Source organism: Rhopalosiphum maidis, chromosome 3 (assembly GCF_003676215.2).
Source record: "Rhopalosiphum maidis isolate BTI-1 chromosome 3, ASM367621v3, whole genome shotgun sequence".
In the NCBI taxonomy this organism is placed as follows: domain Eukaryota; kingdom Metazoa; phylum Arthropoda; class Insecta; order Hemiptera; family Aphididae; genus Rhopalosiphum; species Rhopalosiphum maidis.
Genome location: NC_040879.1, coordinates 45,565,379 through 45,584,719, shown reverse-complemented (window position 1 = coordinate 45,584,719; position 19,341 = coordinate 45,565,379). Strand labels below are relative to the sequence as shown.

The following is a 19,341-nucleotide window of genomic DNA, read 5'->3' as shown; positions in this document are numbered from 1 at the left end:
AATAAAACATTGTATATAAAAACATTCTACTTTCATAAATCTAGTATTGGCAAAATACACACTAAAAACAAATGCAGTTTTACATTTTTTAAATAATAACTCAAATTAATAAGCAAAAATGATGGAAATACGAGACAATGACCTATATATTCGAATATACCCAATAATCTTATTCGAAAACTATTTTAATTTAGAATATGATAATAATAAAGATATTGAAGTATTTTTATCAAGGTAAATTGAATTACCTACTGATTTATAAATAGCAAACATTAATCAACTGATTAGCATCTCAAATCTTAATAGTTGATATATTATTAAAATGACAATATTATATTCATAACATTACATTCGATTTAATAGCATAAATTAATATTGTACTATTTAATACAACCTATGTATAATAATAATAATTGTGTTAGTATAAAACGATATTAGGAAAAAAGTCAAAGGAAATAAAGTCCGGAAAAACGGGAAAATAGTCCGAGAATAAAATTATTTAAGTATAAATTAATTATTAAAAAAATATTTTATTTAGCTTTTTTTTCAAATAGTATGATTTAATCGCTCTGTATACTCAAATGTACATATTATTGAGACAAGCTATACACAATGATATCTCAATTAGGACTTAGGGGTATTTCCATATAAAACTAACTAGTAACATTACTATTCATAAAGTATACCTACGATACCTAGCAAAAAGTAAGTTCAAATAAAACGATGAGTCATAGTTAGGTTAGGTTCATGGCCATTTTCACTGCTCACTCATAATATTATACAAAAAACGTTAAGTAGCTAATGATGAAATAATATTTCTCCGTAAAAACAAATAGGTAACGTGAAAGATTTAAATATTATTTCAAAATTCAAATAACTCAGATGGTGCCACGACTAGAAAAAAAAAACCTCTTCGCGTTCCATGAAGTTCGTTGCTGGACGGATTCTTCAACCAAGCCAACAGTCTCCTTTTCCCCCATATGTACATCACGTATACTTACTGTAAAAATATATTATATTTACAGGTTGTATAAATACAAAATATAAAATAAAAAAATTCAAATAATTAATAAGCAACTAGGAAAACCAAGCAAGGACAATCACATAATGAACGAGCCACATAATGTAAATAATACGTAGGTACTATACCTATTTAATAATGTGTTTCATTGTATATTTGTATACTTCTATACCTAATTATTGATCTAAATTTGTAATTATAAAATTAGAACTAATGTCAAATACGATATAAGTAATAGCAAAATAAAAAATTAGATTTGTATTTTATGGTTTTATTTCCTGCCTCACGTTATAAGATATTGATGCATAATATTTATTATTGTCATTAAATTTTAACAATAACAAGATGTGAGTACCTACGTCAACCATGGTTTTTTGTTGATATTATTAATTCGTTATCACGACACTTGCGAGTTGCGACCATTACTACCACGACCACTATCAATGTGCACTGGTGCTACAGCGACAGTTGACCACGATTACACTCCAGGGGCAGCGGCGGCGACGACGACAAGTCGACAACGTCAATATTAATGCCACCGCCGCCGCAGATTACAGATTACCTACGTTTTTTTTTCTTTTCTATCATTGTTATCGTCGTTCGCCGTCGCCGTTGTCAGCGAACGGAAACGTCGGAAATCAACTTTTGGTGAGACGACCCTACTGGCTACTGCGCGTGTGCTAGTCAACGTCCAACATTTTACGATCATTTTATTTCTCTCGCAGGTGCCTACCCGTTGTGTGAGCGTGCCGGGCAATATTCTTGTTAACACGGTGCCCGGCAGTGGGTCGGCTGTGTAGACAGGCGCCATTGTCGTGTATCGCGCCACCGACTAGGACGGCCGATCAGCAGTAGGCTGTCCCCCTCGCCTGGAGTGAGTGAGCGATTTGTACACGCTGTTGGCAAAGGTTAGATCGATCAGGTTCGACGAGAGGGAACGGACGGCCTCGCACGGCCACCGACCGTCATGGCTCACCGTCGTCCGGCCGGCGGCACGTCCTCGCCGTCGTCGTCTGTCACCGACAACGAAAATGCCATCAGACTACTGGAATCGCTGCAGAACGACTTCAAGAGCTTGTCCATGGAGACGAAGAAGAAATATCCACAAATCAAAGAGGTACGTCCGAATTACATGACCGTTGTTCGTGTGTACGCTCGTGCTGTGCTTGTTTCCCGATGAGAAACTGTCCGCAACGTTCTGATGATAATATTATGTGTCCGTTACAGGCGTCTGAAGAGGCCATTGTCAAATTGAGAAATTCGGCGGCTGTTGCGGCCGATCACTTGCAACAACAACAACAACAACCACACCACCATCATCACCAGATATATTATGTTGTCAATCAAATACTATATCCTGTTGTGCAGGGGTGTGAGACCAAGGAGCCAAAAATCGTCAAGGTCTGTACAGTATACATGTTGGCTAAGTGTATTTTATAATAACCATAATATATTACCTGTTTTTTTTTCTACTATGACTTGTTATACTTTGTTTCTAATATAATTTTAAAATTATATAGATGTGTTTGGGAACCATACAGAAACTAATCACACACCGAGCAGTTGACCAAAAAGGTGCTCGTTACATAACTGATACCTTGTGGATGCTAATGGAGTCGGGGACTGAACACGTAAAAGTATTACAGAGTGTCACGCTGTTATTGACCACTGACTGTGTGGTGCGTGGTGAAACTTTAGCTAGGGTAATTATAATGTTTTTACAACGTTTGTTGTAAAAGTTTATATATATACTAAATTGTTGTTTACTAATTATTGTCATGTGTATATATTACAGAATTTGGTGTTGTGTTTCCGACTACATTTTACCAAAGACTCGCAAGCTGTCATTAACACAGCTGGTGCTACTGTACGTCAGCTTGTAGCTCTAGTATTTGAACGTGTTATGCATGAAGATGAACAGCTTGAACAGCAACTTAAAGACTGTAGTGAAGACGATAATGGATATGATGCACAACAACAAAGAAATGGCATAGAGTCCTCTGTTCCACCACAAGACCAAAGACAACAGCAAAGTAATAGAACTCAACCATTGCCACAACTTCATCATCATCATCAGTATAATGGTAGCAACGTAAGTGGAAATGATAATATCGCTGCTGTGTCTTCATTGAGCCCTTGTGCTGCAGATGCATATCATATGTTCCAGGTATGTTTTAGTTTTATAAATTTTTTTTTGATTTTTCTGTGTTATAATTTATACTTAATTCTATATTTTCACAGGACCTTGTGCGATTGGTGAACACTGACCGTCCATATTGGCTGGTTGGAATGACGGAAATGACCAGGACGTTTGGTCTGGAATTACTGGAGTCTGTGCTTTCTGATTTTCAGCCTGTGTTTTATAAAGTAATTAATTGTTATATTCATTCCAAACCTTGTCTTCAGTTGTTATAGAGATAGTATAAAAGTGAATATTCTTTAAATAGTTAAATAACTGCATTAAGGTATACTTGAAATGTTTTTTCTCTAAATTTGATCTATCAATAAATACTAAATTTCATACATTATGATAGTAGTTATAATATAGTATTGTGAATATCCAACTTTAATTACCCAAATTAGATGTTTTTAAATTAAGTAAGAAAATACTCAACTTATGACTATTGGTTTTTTATGATTTCTTTCATGTTACTTATAATCTTGTATATATATTAAGTCAAATTTAAATAAGCTATGCCTAAATAAAGATGTACTGATACACGGTACATACAGTTCGTACAAAATAACAGTTGTTCTATATTTATTTAAAAAATATATTCATAAATTATAATTGAAAACACCAAACTTAGAGTAAGTTATCTTTAAAGGATTACCTTACCCCAAACCATTTAATGTATATAATTTATAAATATAGTAACCCAGTTATCTGGTATTCTATGTTTTTATAGCTTTTATAAACACATTTATTATTTTAAAAATCCATATTATTTTTCATCAATATCTCATTCTCCAGCTATTAAGTCATTTTAGGACTTAAATTAATATATTAATAAAACATTAGTTGATAATGCATACAACTTAGTTTTGGTGGTTTCATATCATTAGGTCTGTATACAAACTATACTGATTGGACTTTTTTAATAAACAAATATTTGTCTTATTATTTTGAAAACTATTTCTTAATTTTTTCAATACCTTATCACATTTTATAAAGATAATGAATTGTACTTATGAGTTGAGCATGAAACTAATCTTTTAATCTTATGTAACTGAACTTATTCTCATTACTTAGAGGTATACAATTTTATAAAAGTATATGAAATTTTACTAGCAATTTAGTAGTATTTATTTATATTTAATAAAATATTATTAATATTTGGATTATATGTATGTACATTAATTTTTTTAATCACGTTTCAATATTCAAGAAATTATCAATAAAATAAGCTGATTTTTAAATTACATTTTTCATATTTGTGTACATATCTATATTATAAGAACTGATAATTTAAAAATAATTATATTCTTATATAGTTGATAAAATATTATAGTGATAATTTCAATGTCTAAAGTGTAAATATTATTATGTTATTGATGATAACAAGTTTTAAAATTTTATTAATGTTCATGCGGAGATGAGATTATAAAATTATAATTATGAAGACATGAAAATATTATAATATTAATTCATATTATGTTTTTATTGTTATATAAATATGATATAATATATATGAGTAAATAAATATAAATATAATATCCATATATGAATAAATAAAATTTCAAGAATTGCACACAAGTTTTTTAAATAATGTAAATTATTCCGGATTTTACTATAAATTATTCATATTGAATGAATAAAATAATAAAAACAATAAATGTTAAAAGTGCTTTCTTTTAGGTCTAGATTAAAATAGAATTGTATAAGATGTGTAGCTAATACAATAATTTAATGTTTATGCCGTAAATATCTGTGTACACAATATTTGATATAAACATGTTTTATATTAACCATTTTTTTTTTTTTTTTTTTTAGCACATGGAGTTTAGATACCTATTAAAAGAGCGTGTCTGCGCATTAGTCATTAAGCTATTTTCTCCCAATGTCAAGCATCATAGTGGAAATAGTGGCGCTAGGAGAAACACAATAACCAACACTGGAAGCGGCGCTTCATCTGTTTCTGGCAATAATAACTCTTCAGTAATGATGATGGGTGTTACTGGTGGTGCTGGCAGTCCTACCTCAAATCACCGTGGTGATGATAGACCACATTATGCTATTACAGTACGACTATTGCGTCTCGTTTCGATATTGGTTCGCAAATACCATAAGCTACTGGTGTGTATATAATTCATAAGTAGTTAACATATTATAGAATTAATTTTCTAGTTCAATTTGAAAAATCAATTAAACATTGAAAATTTAACTGTAATCATCAGTGATGAAGATTATTATTAATCATTATTTCTTAAAAAATAATGCTTTTGTTCGTTTTTCTCTCTAGATTACCGAGTGTGAGATATTTTTGTCATTGATTGTCAAGTTTTTGGATGCTGACAAACCTGCATGGCAAAGATCTGTCGCTTTGGAGGTATTACATCGACTGGTGGTTGAACCTGGCCTATTAGCCGCATTTTGCGCATGTTATGATCTCAAATTACATAGCACCAAGATATTTCGTGATATTATTGACTCATTAGCTGGATACGTGCAATCATTATTTAATCCTGCTATGGTGGTGTCAGGTGGCAGTTCTATGAACAATGCTGCAATGATGGGTATGTACTTATAATTATTTTACTGAAACTTACATAAATAATGCTAATAATAATATTAAATATAATTTTATATATTTAGCAGCAACTGCTAACGCAGCACTCCAAGGACAGTCACCAACTGTATTGGCTGGTATGCCAGTTGGTCCAGGTGTGTCCCCACAACCAGGTTTTTTTGGACGTAATGGTATATGGCTACCAGTAGTGATCCAGCTACCAACTGGTCAAGCTAAATCCATTTAGTGAGTAATATATATAATCAACTAATTCATAACATCAAAAAACTGATATGATTTTAGTTTAAGATATTATTAGATTTCTTGAAATTTGAATGGTGTTTTAGTATCTTTTTTTAAAAATCCTATAGGTTACTATAGGCTCATAAAAAAAAAAAAAAAATGTTAACTATATTATAAATTGATTATCTAATACTATACAAAATGTGTTTACAATTTAAATGGCCCTTCTTATGTTAATGATGTATAATATTTAATGATTAATACTTTTTTAAAAGTACTCTTATAGCTTCCTATAAACCATAATAAGTATTTATTTGATTATATATAGTTACGGGTAAATTTATTATTAAGGATATTATCAAGCTGAAAAATATATTTTATCCTACTTAAATTTAGTATTATTTCTAATATAATTTTTATATTTATCAAGATATTAGTGATATATTAGTGTACAAACAATAGACAGGTAATGCATTTTGTTGAATATGAGATTGAATTAAGTATACAAATAGGAATTTAATGATAATTAAATATTATAAATTGCATCTGTTTTTTTAATACCCATAATATAATTTATTACAATTTTTGTTTGTTTGTTTTTTTTTTTCATAGCCTGGAAATGAATGATAAACACGATGAACCACCACAAGTGGCTGATGGGTATGGTGTATCTGTGGCATATGCATGCTTAGTAGATGCAGTTCGTGCTATTCAAATTGAAGTACGCCCTGATATACATCAATCAGTCGTGTTTCCGCCTTCCACCACTGCAGTATCATCTAATGTTGGGGACGATGGACGTGGTCATCAACGAAATACTGACAGTCTTTCCCAAAAGAACATCCCAGAAGATGACAATGGTAATGATGAACAAAGTCAAACAACTGGAGCTAAGATATCTCCATTACATGAACAGATAATAAACAGTAGTTGGTATGGACTACTAACAACATTTTGCCCGCTAATTGAGTCATGGTAAGTGTTAATTATACTCTATTGTATTATTAAGTAATTTAATCATATAATTGTGTATGTCTTTGTCATTATCTAATATGTATTATTCTGATGTAGTACTGACGAAGGAATTACAGAAAACATGCTAAAAGCAATGCAAGCATATATTGGCCTATGCGGTCTGTTAGATATGCGGGGGCCACGTGACGCCTTTATTACAGCTGTGTGCCGTGCATGCTTACCACCACATTACAACCTGACTGTATTTAGTGGAGCAGTCAATACTTGTTGTGCAGGTCAATCATCAACATCGCCAACAGTGCAATATGCCACTTCTGCAACGATGTATGATGACCATCATCATCAACAATATAGCAGCGCGACTGGAGGTGGGTATGGCCCAGAATCAGCTGATTACAAGCAACAACAACAAGTCATAGTGGCTGTGGGAACTCCATTGGCCACTCCTTCGTCTGTTCTGCAGACCATGTCATCGTCACCGTCAAGTAACACTTTTTCTACTTATATTTATGTACCATACACAATTTTTTAAATTAAATTTATATTTATGGTTTTGCTTATTGAACTTTGTAGGTACCTCACTACAGAACCATGGGCCTGTCATGCTTACAGCTAAGAATTTGCAGTGCATGCGTGCTCTGTTAGTACTAGCACATTGCCATGGTTCCATTTTGGGATCATCTTGGCATTTGGTATTAACAACTCTGCAGGTATTGAATCATTTATTTCTATATTTGTATTCTTCATAACAATACGTTTAGTGTATTATCAATGTATATGCTTGAATAGTGCCTACGTCATACATGTTATCAATTTTATTAATTGGATCATTTGGATCCAAACAGAGATTCCTATTTAAAATATATACAAAAATAATTATTAAATTAATTTTGTTTGTTATAACAATTTAAAACAGTTTAGAACATTTTTTTTTATTTTGCATTTGTTTTTTGTGAATAGATTTAATAGATTTAGCTGTTAAAAAAGATTATAACTTACAAATTTATTTTATTTTATATACATTTTAAATGTGTATTTTGTTTTGTTTGGATCCAAAATAAATGTTGATTAATAACGGATTAATGACGTATGTGACATCACACTATTCATCCGTATTATGTTTATCACTTTTTTTTTTTTGTTATCAGTGATTAATAATATTAATAATTCTTTTTTTAGCATCTTGTCTGGATATTGGGCTTGAAACCATCAACTGGTGGAAGCCTTAAAGCAGGAAATAGTGCTGCTACATCGGTGCCAAATAGACACTCAAGTGTCACCAATTCTGCCACTGTTGCAGATGGTACGGTCGTTGGCTCATTATCATCGTCCACTTCTTCAGTGTCAACAACTTCGTCATCAAATGTTGCTGTCATAACAACGGCTGTTATGGCCGCCGACCTGCCTGTACTTTCAACCATGCTCAGTCGGCTCTTTGAGTCCAGTCGATATCTGGATGATGTTGCTCTCCACCATTTAATTGATGCACTCTGCAAGTTGTCACATGAAGCTATGGAGTTGGCCTATTGCAATCGGGTAATTTTTACTGTTACATAATATAGCAACTATAATTTGTCTATGTATATTAATTAAATTGTTCTGTATATATGTAGGAACCATCACTGTTTGCTGTCGCTAAACTTTTAGAAACTGGATTAGTTAATCTTTCACGTATTGACATACTTTGGAGACCTGTGACTAATCACTTGTTGGATGTTTGTCAGCATCCACACATTAGAATGCGTGAATGGGGTGTCGAAGCTATAACATACCTGGTGAAAGCAGCTCTACAGTATAAATATCAGCCTCCGCTTAAAGATAATCAAGTTAGTTTAATATCTATGATTTATCACTTTGAACTTCTACCTAAATTTCACTTATTGGTACATTAATTATGTTATGATGAAAGGAACACTGTACCTTACATAATTACATATGAATTATGATAGTTATATCATTAGCGTATCATATTTTTATTAAATTATTTTTAAAAACAAATGTTTCCCTGTACCTACAACAATTTTATAGTTAACTCGTGATATAACGAAGTTTGGCATAACAAAAATCTAAATTTAACAAACAAAACTGTCATTGTCTTGGAAATATCTTGGTATATAATACAAATTATGATATAACATATTCTTGATATAATAAACTTTTTTCTTAGTCTTTTGAAATTAGTTATACCACGAGTACTGTATACCATGTTATGAAAATAAAATAAAATATATATTTACTTTGGTAAATCCTGTTGTTAAAACTGTTATTGATTGATACACATTTTTATAATAGAAACTACAAATATTATTACTAAGTCCATTATCCCAATTGTCATTAAATATGAATGGTGATGTCAGACAACGGCAATTGGAATGTGTATTACAAGTACTGCATGGATCAGGACAGACATTATCACATGGTTGGCCATTAGTATTGAACATAGTTGGTGCTGTATCTGACCGTCATGGGTAATGCCTTTTTTTTTTCAATTATATTATACTATATTTTTATAACTATTACAATGATCTATTATTTATTATAAATTATAATGTATATATATTAATATTATTTATAATGATTGGTAAACTGTATTGAGTATTGATTAATTGTTTAAATTGTTCAGAGAGAACTTGATAAGAATAGCATTCCAGTGTTTAGAACTGGTACTCACTGATTTTTTGCCACTGATGCCGTGCAAATGTTTACCTTTGTGTTTGGAAACCACAGCAAAATTTGGAATGCAAACACGTGACTTGAACATATCATTGACAGCATTAGGATTAATGGTAAACATAATTTTTTGTTAAAAAACCACTTGTTTTAATAAACTAACCATTAAAAAATGAATGTATCTTAAGACTCATGGAATGTTTACAAGTATAACTGCAAGCACAATTGAAATGGTTAAGGCACCTAAACACCCAAATTCATTTTTAGACAGTATTGAGTATTTGACCAAAATCAAATTATTCTAATAAATTATTATACTTAATATTTAAATTTAAATAAATATATAATATTTTTATTCAAATATAAAATTAATAATTTAAAAGTTATTCAATAAATAATTTTTATTTTAGATTAGTATGGTTTAATTTTTGTTACTAGAATCTTACACTATATATTAATTTAACTATTTGAAACGTTTAGTGCATTGGTTGAGTTGTACCAACATTATTAATTTAAGATTATAGTAATACAAATAATTTAACCACAGCTATAATATGAATTTATATTTATGGTAAATAATCTATTCATCACACTATTTACACTGTTTATAATTTCATATGGTTAAGGATTATACTACGCTATTAATATGTAAGCACCAGTGTTTGGACTTTGTGTTTCATATTCGATTAATTTAAACTTAGAACACAGGCCACTAATATTCCTCCCCTTAAGCATTTTAAGCTATTAGTACCATAATTATTATACCTTAAAATATTTACTAAAATCAAATTTTATTTTTATGCATACACAGTGGAACGTTGCTGATTATTTCAAAGATAATAAAGACAAATTGCTCTGTAACAATAGTGGAGGTGATAACAATATGAAACGAGGAGCCAGTGGTGAAACATTGACTGATGGTAACACACTAGATGCAACAATGTCAGGAATCACGTTGAATGATCCTCAAGAACTGGTATATCCCGATTTTCCAGGTGTCACTACGCTAGCGGAAATGTCCGAGTTTGATAAGTTGTGGATGTGCTTGTTCACCAAACTGGGTGAGTATACAAACATAAAACCTATCTTTGTTATTTTTGTTATCATTTGTTAAAAATTGTCATACTAAAATTCATCAAAAATATTATTTTTGTCATTCTAATGCATGTTTCAGGTGAACTTTGTATCGATCCCAGACCTGCTGTTAGGAAGTCGGCCGGACAAACATTGTTATCAACGATTTCTGCACATGCAAACTTATTGACTCCGTCATCGTGGAATGCTGTTTTGTGGCAGGTAATACATTTTATTTGTTTTATGTATTCTATTGTCTATTGTTTATGATTATTGTATGAATATGTGATAATATTGTGGTTGCTCTGTAGGTACTGTTTCCTTTAATGAACAAAGTGCAAATGCTCTGCGAGTCGGCCAGTGATTCTACGTGCAATACAGTTGCAGCTTCCGATGGTACGGGTGGCAGTAGTGTAGGGGGAAGTGGTGGAAGTGGATCGGCGGGTGGTGGTACGATCCTGATACACCATTCCCGGAATACTGATCAAAAACAATGGGCAGAAACGCAGGTTAGATTGAATATTTGTTTTTGATTTTTGAAGATAAATGGAGGTGTAATAATGGTATTCCTAATTTGTATGTTCTATTATGTATTTAAAATTAAAGGTGTCTACGCTGTATGGTTTAGCCAGGGTGTTTAACGCAGAGAAGTACTCAATGACAGTTGGTGGAGATTTTGTCAAAGCGTGGACCTTGCTGTTGGAATACATGGAAAAAGCGGCTTTGAATAGAAATGTGGAGGTTTGTATATCAAGTAAAGTGTAAAGCAGTACAGTATGATTTATAGTGTAGATATTTAGTTTATTATCGATTGATTTTTTTCGAAAAATCTTCGTTATAGTCTCGTTTATAAATTGTTTTTTTTTTATTTTAGGTATCGCTGGCAGGGTTGCGTTCATTGCACGAACTCTTAATGGTTTATAGCAACTCCAATAACGTCGGTGATGGTACAAATATGACGCCAAACGATAAAAACGTAGCGCCTGAGGTACGGTTGCCGCGAGAAGAAGATTGGCAAAGTAAAAACGGAGTTGCTGGATCGGCCACACCTACAATGGCACCGCCGTCTTCGTTGGTGGAAAATGAAATTTGGACATGTACATGGACTGTATGGATGCGAATCGCAACGGCCGCTACTGAAACGACAGTTGTTGAAAGTCCCACTAATCCGCCTCCGACAACGACTGCTAGCAGCGGATCGTCAGCGGCCGGAGTGGAAGACCGTCGTCGTCGCGAGTATCAGCAGCCACAACAACATCATCAGTCTCTGCAACATAAGCAGAAATTTTTAACGGCCCTGTTGCAAATATTTCCGTTAATATTTACGCGCATCAAAACCAGGTACGTTTCAATAAGTGCCACGGGGTTCTTTTTTGTCATTTATATGTAGTGTATATATTTTTCATTTTTTTGTAATGTGTGAATATTTGTTCTGCAATAACGTTAGTTTATTGTTTTAGTCTTTGATGGTAATACAATTTTCAAATTTTTGAAGTACCTACTTCATGGTCTTAGACCTACTTGCACAATTGTTTTTATAGATTTGAAAAGTTAAAAAATTTTGTATGTTTCAATTGTAGTGGCTTTGTGATTTAACATAGATTTTAGTTATGAAAATGGTTTATTAATCATTATTATTTGTATATACTTATTTGTATAACCCTCCCCCCACAAAAAAAATATACTTTATTTATTTATTTTCTCTAAAAATGTGTTTTGTAGAAACCACAATTCTCATACTATTGTATTTTAAGGTTCACTGACCAAGATTTAAAAGATCTTTTCCGAGTATTGGATGCAGCAGCTGCTGTTGACGGATCAGCGGCGGTGGTTCTGTCTGATCACCATCATCAATACTATCATCATCAACAGCAACAACAGAATTACTACGGTGGTAGCTACAGTCAACAACAGTTGACTCGATTGCAGGACGAGATTTTACAGTGTCTGGAAACGTTAGAACGGGAAACATTGATTTTCGACGAAGAAGAATTTAATGGTGCAGGACCTTCGTCATCTATTGCCGCTGATAATACGCCGATACGTAATGACAGTGGTGACATAGATAAAAATAACTCAATGACTTCGACGGAGCAGCAACGGCAGCGGAGTCAACTGGTCCAGAGATTTCTGTGTCCTCTCTTCGATCAACTGTTGAAATTCTGCCGTTTCGTATGCCCTCCGTTACCACCTTCTGTATCCAACACCGGTATTGATAGACAACAATTGACAAACGGTGCAACGGCGGTCGACCAATTTCACCATCACAACAAGGTACGTGTCTGCCTTTTCTACGTATTTTTTTGTATATATAATATATTATTTTCATTATCATTTTTTTTATCTTTATTTAATACAGTTTGCAGCGGCGGTGGCTATCGATTCGAATTATGTAGCGTTTGGTGAGAAAGCAGTGCTCATGATTGTTGATTTGTATGGAATGACGGCGGCTGAAACATGCGTAGTTAAAGGCGAGATTTTGAGACGAATCATTGAGGTAAATTATAGTTGACCAGTATGGTGTGCGCTAAACATTATTTATTTAATTAATTCGTCCTTAAAAAATTATGAAATTATAACAATCTGAATTCATTATTGACAGTGTCGTACAGAAATCTATTACTATGCAGCTGTCTCTATTTATAGTGTGCACCTGTTATATTTTAAATGCATTATTTTAGTATGTATTCTTCTTTACTGAAGACGGTTACATCTTAAAGAATACAATCTACAACTATCTTTATTTAAATTACCTAAATCCATAATCATTACCATTTGGATGTAGCCAATGTAGGTATATTATTTTAATCACACTTATTTTTTATTTTATCTTGATATATCTTAAATAAGGTTTTTACTTTTATCAAAACAATTTCTGTGTTTTTAAATTTTTTTTATTGATTATAAGTTACATATTTTAGATTTTTTTTTTGATATTACGTAAAGCGCTAATAAATACTTTTTGAAATTTAAATTTTCAAGAGAGGTAATAATTTCGCTCATTTTGCACACAGGTGTTTTCTGTACCTCTTGCCGGCCGATACTCTTCCTATCCGACACCAGCTCCGTCATTCCATTACCATATGGACGTTACTCCCTTATCGTCGGGAAGCACGCAGCAACAGCAGCAGCAACACGTTCAACAGCAACAACAGCAGCATCTCATGTTAGTGCGGCGACGTCAGCAACAGCAACAGAACACGTGGAAACTACTGGTGGTCGGCCTAATGAATGTGCTGTCAGTGGGGGTGCCGCTGGCCCGGGACTCCGGTGGAGATGATTATATTTCTATCTGGTCACCGCTTGGTTCTGTTCTGGAAGACATATTATTCCCAAAGAAGTTCGTATACACGCAGTTGTTGTTACGCACGTATTAAAAATGTTTTGCTTTGTTATTCGTACCTAACTCATCATTTGTTTTTACTCCGTTATGATGCGCAGCTTACCTCCAGCGTCCGCGATGTTGAAAAGCAACAAAATGGTGGACGACAATGACGAAAACGATTCTGTGATAATTGACTGTCAGCTGGTGGAATTCTTGAAGGATGAAATACTGTCGCAGTCAAACAACGTGCCTAGAGAGTTCATCATGCGAGTGGTGGTGTTGCTGAACCGAGGCTCGGTGTTGTCCACCACCACCGCGTCGACATTGCCCAACTATCCGTACGGCGGCGGTGGTACGTGTTTTTGTTGCAAATACTTTAAAAAATAAATAAATATATATATATATATGTTATGGTTCAACGATACCTTTGGCACGCCGTCTGCTCCGACGGTCTTATTTTCGTGCACTAATCGGTGTTGTTGATGGGTGTGGGTATAACAGGATACGATACGATGATGATGGTGGATTGCCGTGAGGGAGGCGTCTCTGGCGGTGTCACGGGCTCTGGCGTCGGCGGTTTCTCGCCGCCATCCCTCTTACGAGAACAGTTCGCCAAAGTGTGTTTTGAAACGCTATTGCAGTTTTCATTGGTAGACGGTCTATCATCGTCGTCACCTCCACCGATGGATACTTCAGCGACAACGGTGAACAGTGGTGGTAACGAATCCAACGCGGACGCCGAACTGATTACTGGCAAACTCGCTGTTACGGCGTTGCTGCACAGATTCCAGGAGGTTGTCGAGAAGTTCTGTCATGATCAAAGTTTGACCGGAAAGTGTCCATTGCCCAGGTTCATATAAAATTACCAATTATATACCGATTTATAATAAATTTAAATTACATCTGTCGTTACTTTACACTTAAAACCATTAAACTTAGATCATCATTTAGTGAATATTTAACTGAAATTAATTATTCGTCTTTTAAAATATCATCCTTCATTACTTAGTTAATTTAATTGATCAATTCGGATTTGTAAAAGATATAAAAATAATAATTAAAAATAAACATTTTCATTTTAAAAATAATGCTAAACATAATATATTTTTATAGTAATATAGTATTGTTATAATGCTTAGAATCGTATTTTAAAAAGTACTTACAAGAGAATTGACATTAACGAACTGCATTTTTTTTTTACTATTTTCTATTTAATGTCTTAAAATATTAATATATATGAATTGTATTTTGTATAGGTATCGCATGTCAGAAATATCATTTGTCCTGAAAGCAATCGCTACACTCATTGTGTCTTTGAAAAAAACTCCCGACAAAGGTAATAACCAACAGATCTTTTATAATAAATATGTTATGTAATATAAAGTGAGCAATGTAACGGTATGACAATATGTTGATTATTTTTAGTCTTCATTTTGCCTAGCCTCATCGTTTTCACACAGTTCTATTCAAATTCTATTATTGCGTCATTCAAGGTGATGAATTAATCTAGCTCACCAACTCCCGAATTAATATGAATATAAGAAAACTAAACCATAATATTACGCAATTATGTTTTTGTGGGGTTAAATGCCCACTTTGCCGCTTCCTCATCCCTTTCTGAATCCACTTCCACCTGTCCGTTTGAAGCCACCAATCCGCAATAATATTGCCACCCGTTCGAAACCATATAATCAGACGTGCGCTAATCACTTACATTTTTATTTTTTATTCATATCACCAGTCAGCAAAGCCGTGTGGGATCAGTTGATCAGACTGTACCCGTGCCTCGTGCGGTGCGTACCACACACTCAACAATGTTGTTCGTCGCCTCAGGTCACTGACTCGCTGACCGAAGCTTTGCTCCAGTACGGCGACCTGTTGCTCAAAGCGCCGCCCTCGACCGCTGCCGACGCACAACAACAACAATAATTCCGAAGAGTCGACACTATCGCCACCGCTCGGAGACATTCCTCCTCTCGCTACTTCTCGCACGCCTTCATCATTTAAAAACGTTTTTGTTTTTTTATTTTCTTCATTAGATATTATTATTATTATTATTGTTTCTTTTCTTTGTCGAAGCCTTCGCCGTCGCTGCTGCCAATCACAAATAACGTGTTTTTGTTTGTGAATAATTTGTATTACGTACCTATTACCTATTACTTTTAACTATCATCGTCATCATTATTAGTATTATTATTATTTTTTACTATTACTGTCATGATTATTACCTTCGTCGTCGTCACTCGAGTGTTGATTTAATTATTGTTAACCCAAGCAGTAGTACCTATATATTACACCTTATAAAGCTCGGTGAATAACAGTTATTATATATTATTGTTATCGTCATTATTATTATTATTATTTTAGTTGTATCATTATTGTTATACTATACGCTATACACGTTTACACGATAAACGGACATAAACAATTAGCCGTGGGCGCTTAAAAAATACCTCTTAAACGACGAGCTTATATATAGTGCATACGGTACGATGATCGAGATAGTCTGGCGAGTGCTAACGCACATACCGAATGAAAAATGAGTATAGTACTATACTACTATAGTGTAAAACGCCACGGCGGTGGTGGCCATATTATTATTATTATTATTTTATATAGCGATGAAGACAATTATATCATTTCCGTCCTCGTCAACGATTTTTGGACATTTGTATTTATAATATTTATACAGTGGGAAGATTTCAGATGAGAATCTATTTTTTATTTTTATTTGTAATATTTTAATGCACGTTAATACAATTATGTATTTGTGTAAATTTTTTTCTATAATATTAAAATTTATTATGTTATATGTGTAGTGTTTACTACCGACTATATAGGTACTGCTCTCACCGCTAAATGCGATAATAACTATAAATATACTTTGTACAACATATGTAATATGAAATTCAATATGATTGTTGTAGAAAATATTGACGTTTTACTACTATTATTTTATATTGTATTACGTGATGTGTGAGTGTGTAAATATAATAAAACAAAACTGATTATTTATGTTTTGATTATAATTATTTTTTTAAGCTCTTTTATAAGTAATTTATGTCGTTCAATGCTTTTAATTTTTATTGAGTTCCTTATCTAAATATCTCTGTTGTTTGATTATCCAGTTAATCAATTGTTTTATCTACTTGCAGATTTAAATCACTCTTTATACTCGCGATATACGTATTATCTGTACTTCGTTGTCGCGGTCTTTTTCTGCATGGGATGTATGATGAGCGTACTATATTTTTGTCTAAATATCTATGATTGCTCAAACTTTAAAAAGAGGGAACTGGTTTTCGCTAGTAGAAATATTATTCATTAAAAAAGAGAAAAAACATATTTTTAATATAAAATAGATAATTGTGTTACCATTTTCAAGAATGTAATTGTAATTAGCTATATGTTAATGGTGATATATTCAGTGGTTGATGACGGCTGTGATAAAATCTAAATCGCACATAGTTATAATGTCGGTACTCGTATCATATTAATAATTGTTGAAAATTATACTCAAAATAATTTATAAAAACGCGCGGTAAGTACCTACTGCGGTCATTTATTATTCAAAATCTGGTATTTTGCAAAAAACCCTCAATAAGTAGGTACAATAATAATTATAATATTTTTTAGTACAGCTTACTAATATAAAAGCGTAGAAAAATAAAAATTATGATTCGATGTTTTTTTATACGTTAACCTAACTAAATTGTAAAAATATTGACCACGAATAATTCGAGTATAGGTACACAATACATTTTGTCGTTCTGTTTAATCGATTTGTATTGTTTTTTGTTAAAAAAAAACAATAATACCTAGGTACCTTCTAATCGCACACTTTTTAAATAAATAAAAGAATAAAAAAAAAGAAGTAGAACTCTCGCGTGAAAGCTATTTATATTATAGTCTATAGAGTATAGAATGCAAAATAGTGCAAGAGATGGTCGCAATATATAGATCATCTCTAATATTGATAATGAAATCATAACGTTGGATTAACGTCGACGTACAAAAAATTTTTCATATATTATTGTCTATTGAATATTTGAATACATAATTATCCCATTATTTCCATAATACATATAATTACATGCATATAAATCTTTCCATCAAAGTATTGCGGACATGTCCTGAAAAAATCTTTGGTTACGACGCTGGACTGCGTAATTAAAAACCGTGATGATTGCTGCAGCTGCGCGAAAAAAAAATTGGATTTCAATAGGTACATTAGATAGGTCATAGGTACATTTGATTTTATCACAAACACGTCTGCCGCTTGGTCGTCCCCTTATTCCGGCCTGAGTATACACCACATCAGTCACCGATTTTACGACATTCAACTTTAGACGTCAAGATCGATGATGATCCACCCAAGTCGTGGGCTACCAGCGAAAGACCGTCAAATTGGTGAGGTGACGACTAATATACCGCATTAAGGTACTTACTATACCTAGTACCTAGTGTAGTTGGCGAGTTGGCCCCTGGAATATTATTACTCGTTGTTTAGGTGTCGTTTATCAAATTTATACTGGCGACGCATGTAGTCAATGCGTTTAATTGTTAATTGTTTCGAGCCACTTCTGTTAGGCACGTATGAGGGCACATCGATACTGGACAAATTACGGTATAGATGCCTATATAATAATTAATCGAGACTTTAGAACCATATATAATGATATTACGAAAAGCAACTTCATGGTGCTTATACTAATTAAGCATGTTGCATGGGAACTTCTTCGAGCGATCGAAACTACTGATTATATAAATTATAATAAACATCATTATATATAATAATATTATTTAATTTTTAATTTTTTTCAGATTATAACAGTTTACCAGATTATTACAATGGTAGTTTTGATTACTCAGATAACTCATTACCTCTGCCAACGACCATATCACGTTGAATACACCAGTTCCTTGTCCGATCACTGAAATAAAGCGACGTCGGACGTAGTTAGTACTTGGATGGGTGACCGCTTGGGAACACTACGTGCCGTTGGCTTTTTTTATTTTTCATTCATTACTCTCAAAACTCAATAATATAATATGGATTATTAATTATATTCTATAGGTAATTACTAATTTGATATTATTAAAATAATATTTGTTTTTTAGTTAGCTACTTATTCGGTTAGTATTATTGTTTTTTTTTTTTTTTTATTGAGATTTGAGACACATCTATTGCAGTATACATTTTAATGTAGAAACATGTTTATTTACAATAAATGTGTAATGAAATTTAAGGGAATCAAACTCAAATTACGCAATAAAAAAATACAAACATATTTTACAATTTT

General features: G+C 32.7%; 1 protein-coding gene and 1 pseudogene across 2 annotated transcripts; both read left to right on the top strand.

Moving 5' to 3' along the window:
• Positions 1 to 1,425: 1,425 nt before the first annotated feature.
• LOC113555657 (protein MON2 homolog) lies at positions 1,426 to 16,821 on the top strand. Of its 2 annotated transcripts, XM_026960130.1 has the most exons (28): positions 1,426 to 1,669; positions 1,747 to 2,138; positions 2,249 to 2,422; positions 2,542 to 2,724; positions 2,817 to 3,188; positions 3,263 to 3,388; positions 5,016 to 5,318; positions 5,485 to 5,758; positions 5,838 to 5,997; positions 6,607 to 6,969; positions 7,066 to 7,454; positions 7,543 to 7,679; positions 8,149 to 8,505; positions 8,583 to 8,795; positions 9,262 to 9,437; positions 9,593 to 9,755; positions 10,451 to 10,700; positions 10,814 to 10,935; positions 11,025 to 11,222; positions 11,320 to 11,454; positions 11,588 to 12,054; positions 12,468 to 12,987; positions 13,073 to 13,210; positions 13,728 to 14,053; positions 14,155 to 14,390; positions 14,540 to 14,888; positions 15,295 to 15,374; positions 15,780 to 16,821. In XM_026960130.1, exons 2-28 carry the CDS (start codon positions 1,989 to 1,991, stop codon positions 15,965 to 15,967), a joined length of 6,549 nt encoding a protein of 2,182 aa, XP_026815931.1. In that variant the 5' UTR covers positions 1,426 to 1,669; positions 1,747 to 1,988; the 3' UTR covers positions 15,968 to 16,821. The 2 variants fall into 2 exon arrangements, with proteins under 2 accessions (XP_026815931.1, XP_026815930.1); XM_026960129.1 differs by having other exon boundaries at positions 1,612 to 2,138.
• Positions 16,822 to 18,926: 2,105 nt separating this feature from the next.
• LOC113559489 lies at positions 18,927 to 19,046 on the top strand (annotated as a pseudogene).
• Positions 19,047 to 19,341: the final 295 nt, after the last annotated feature.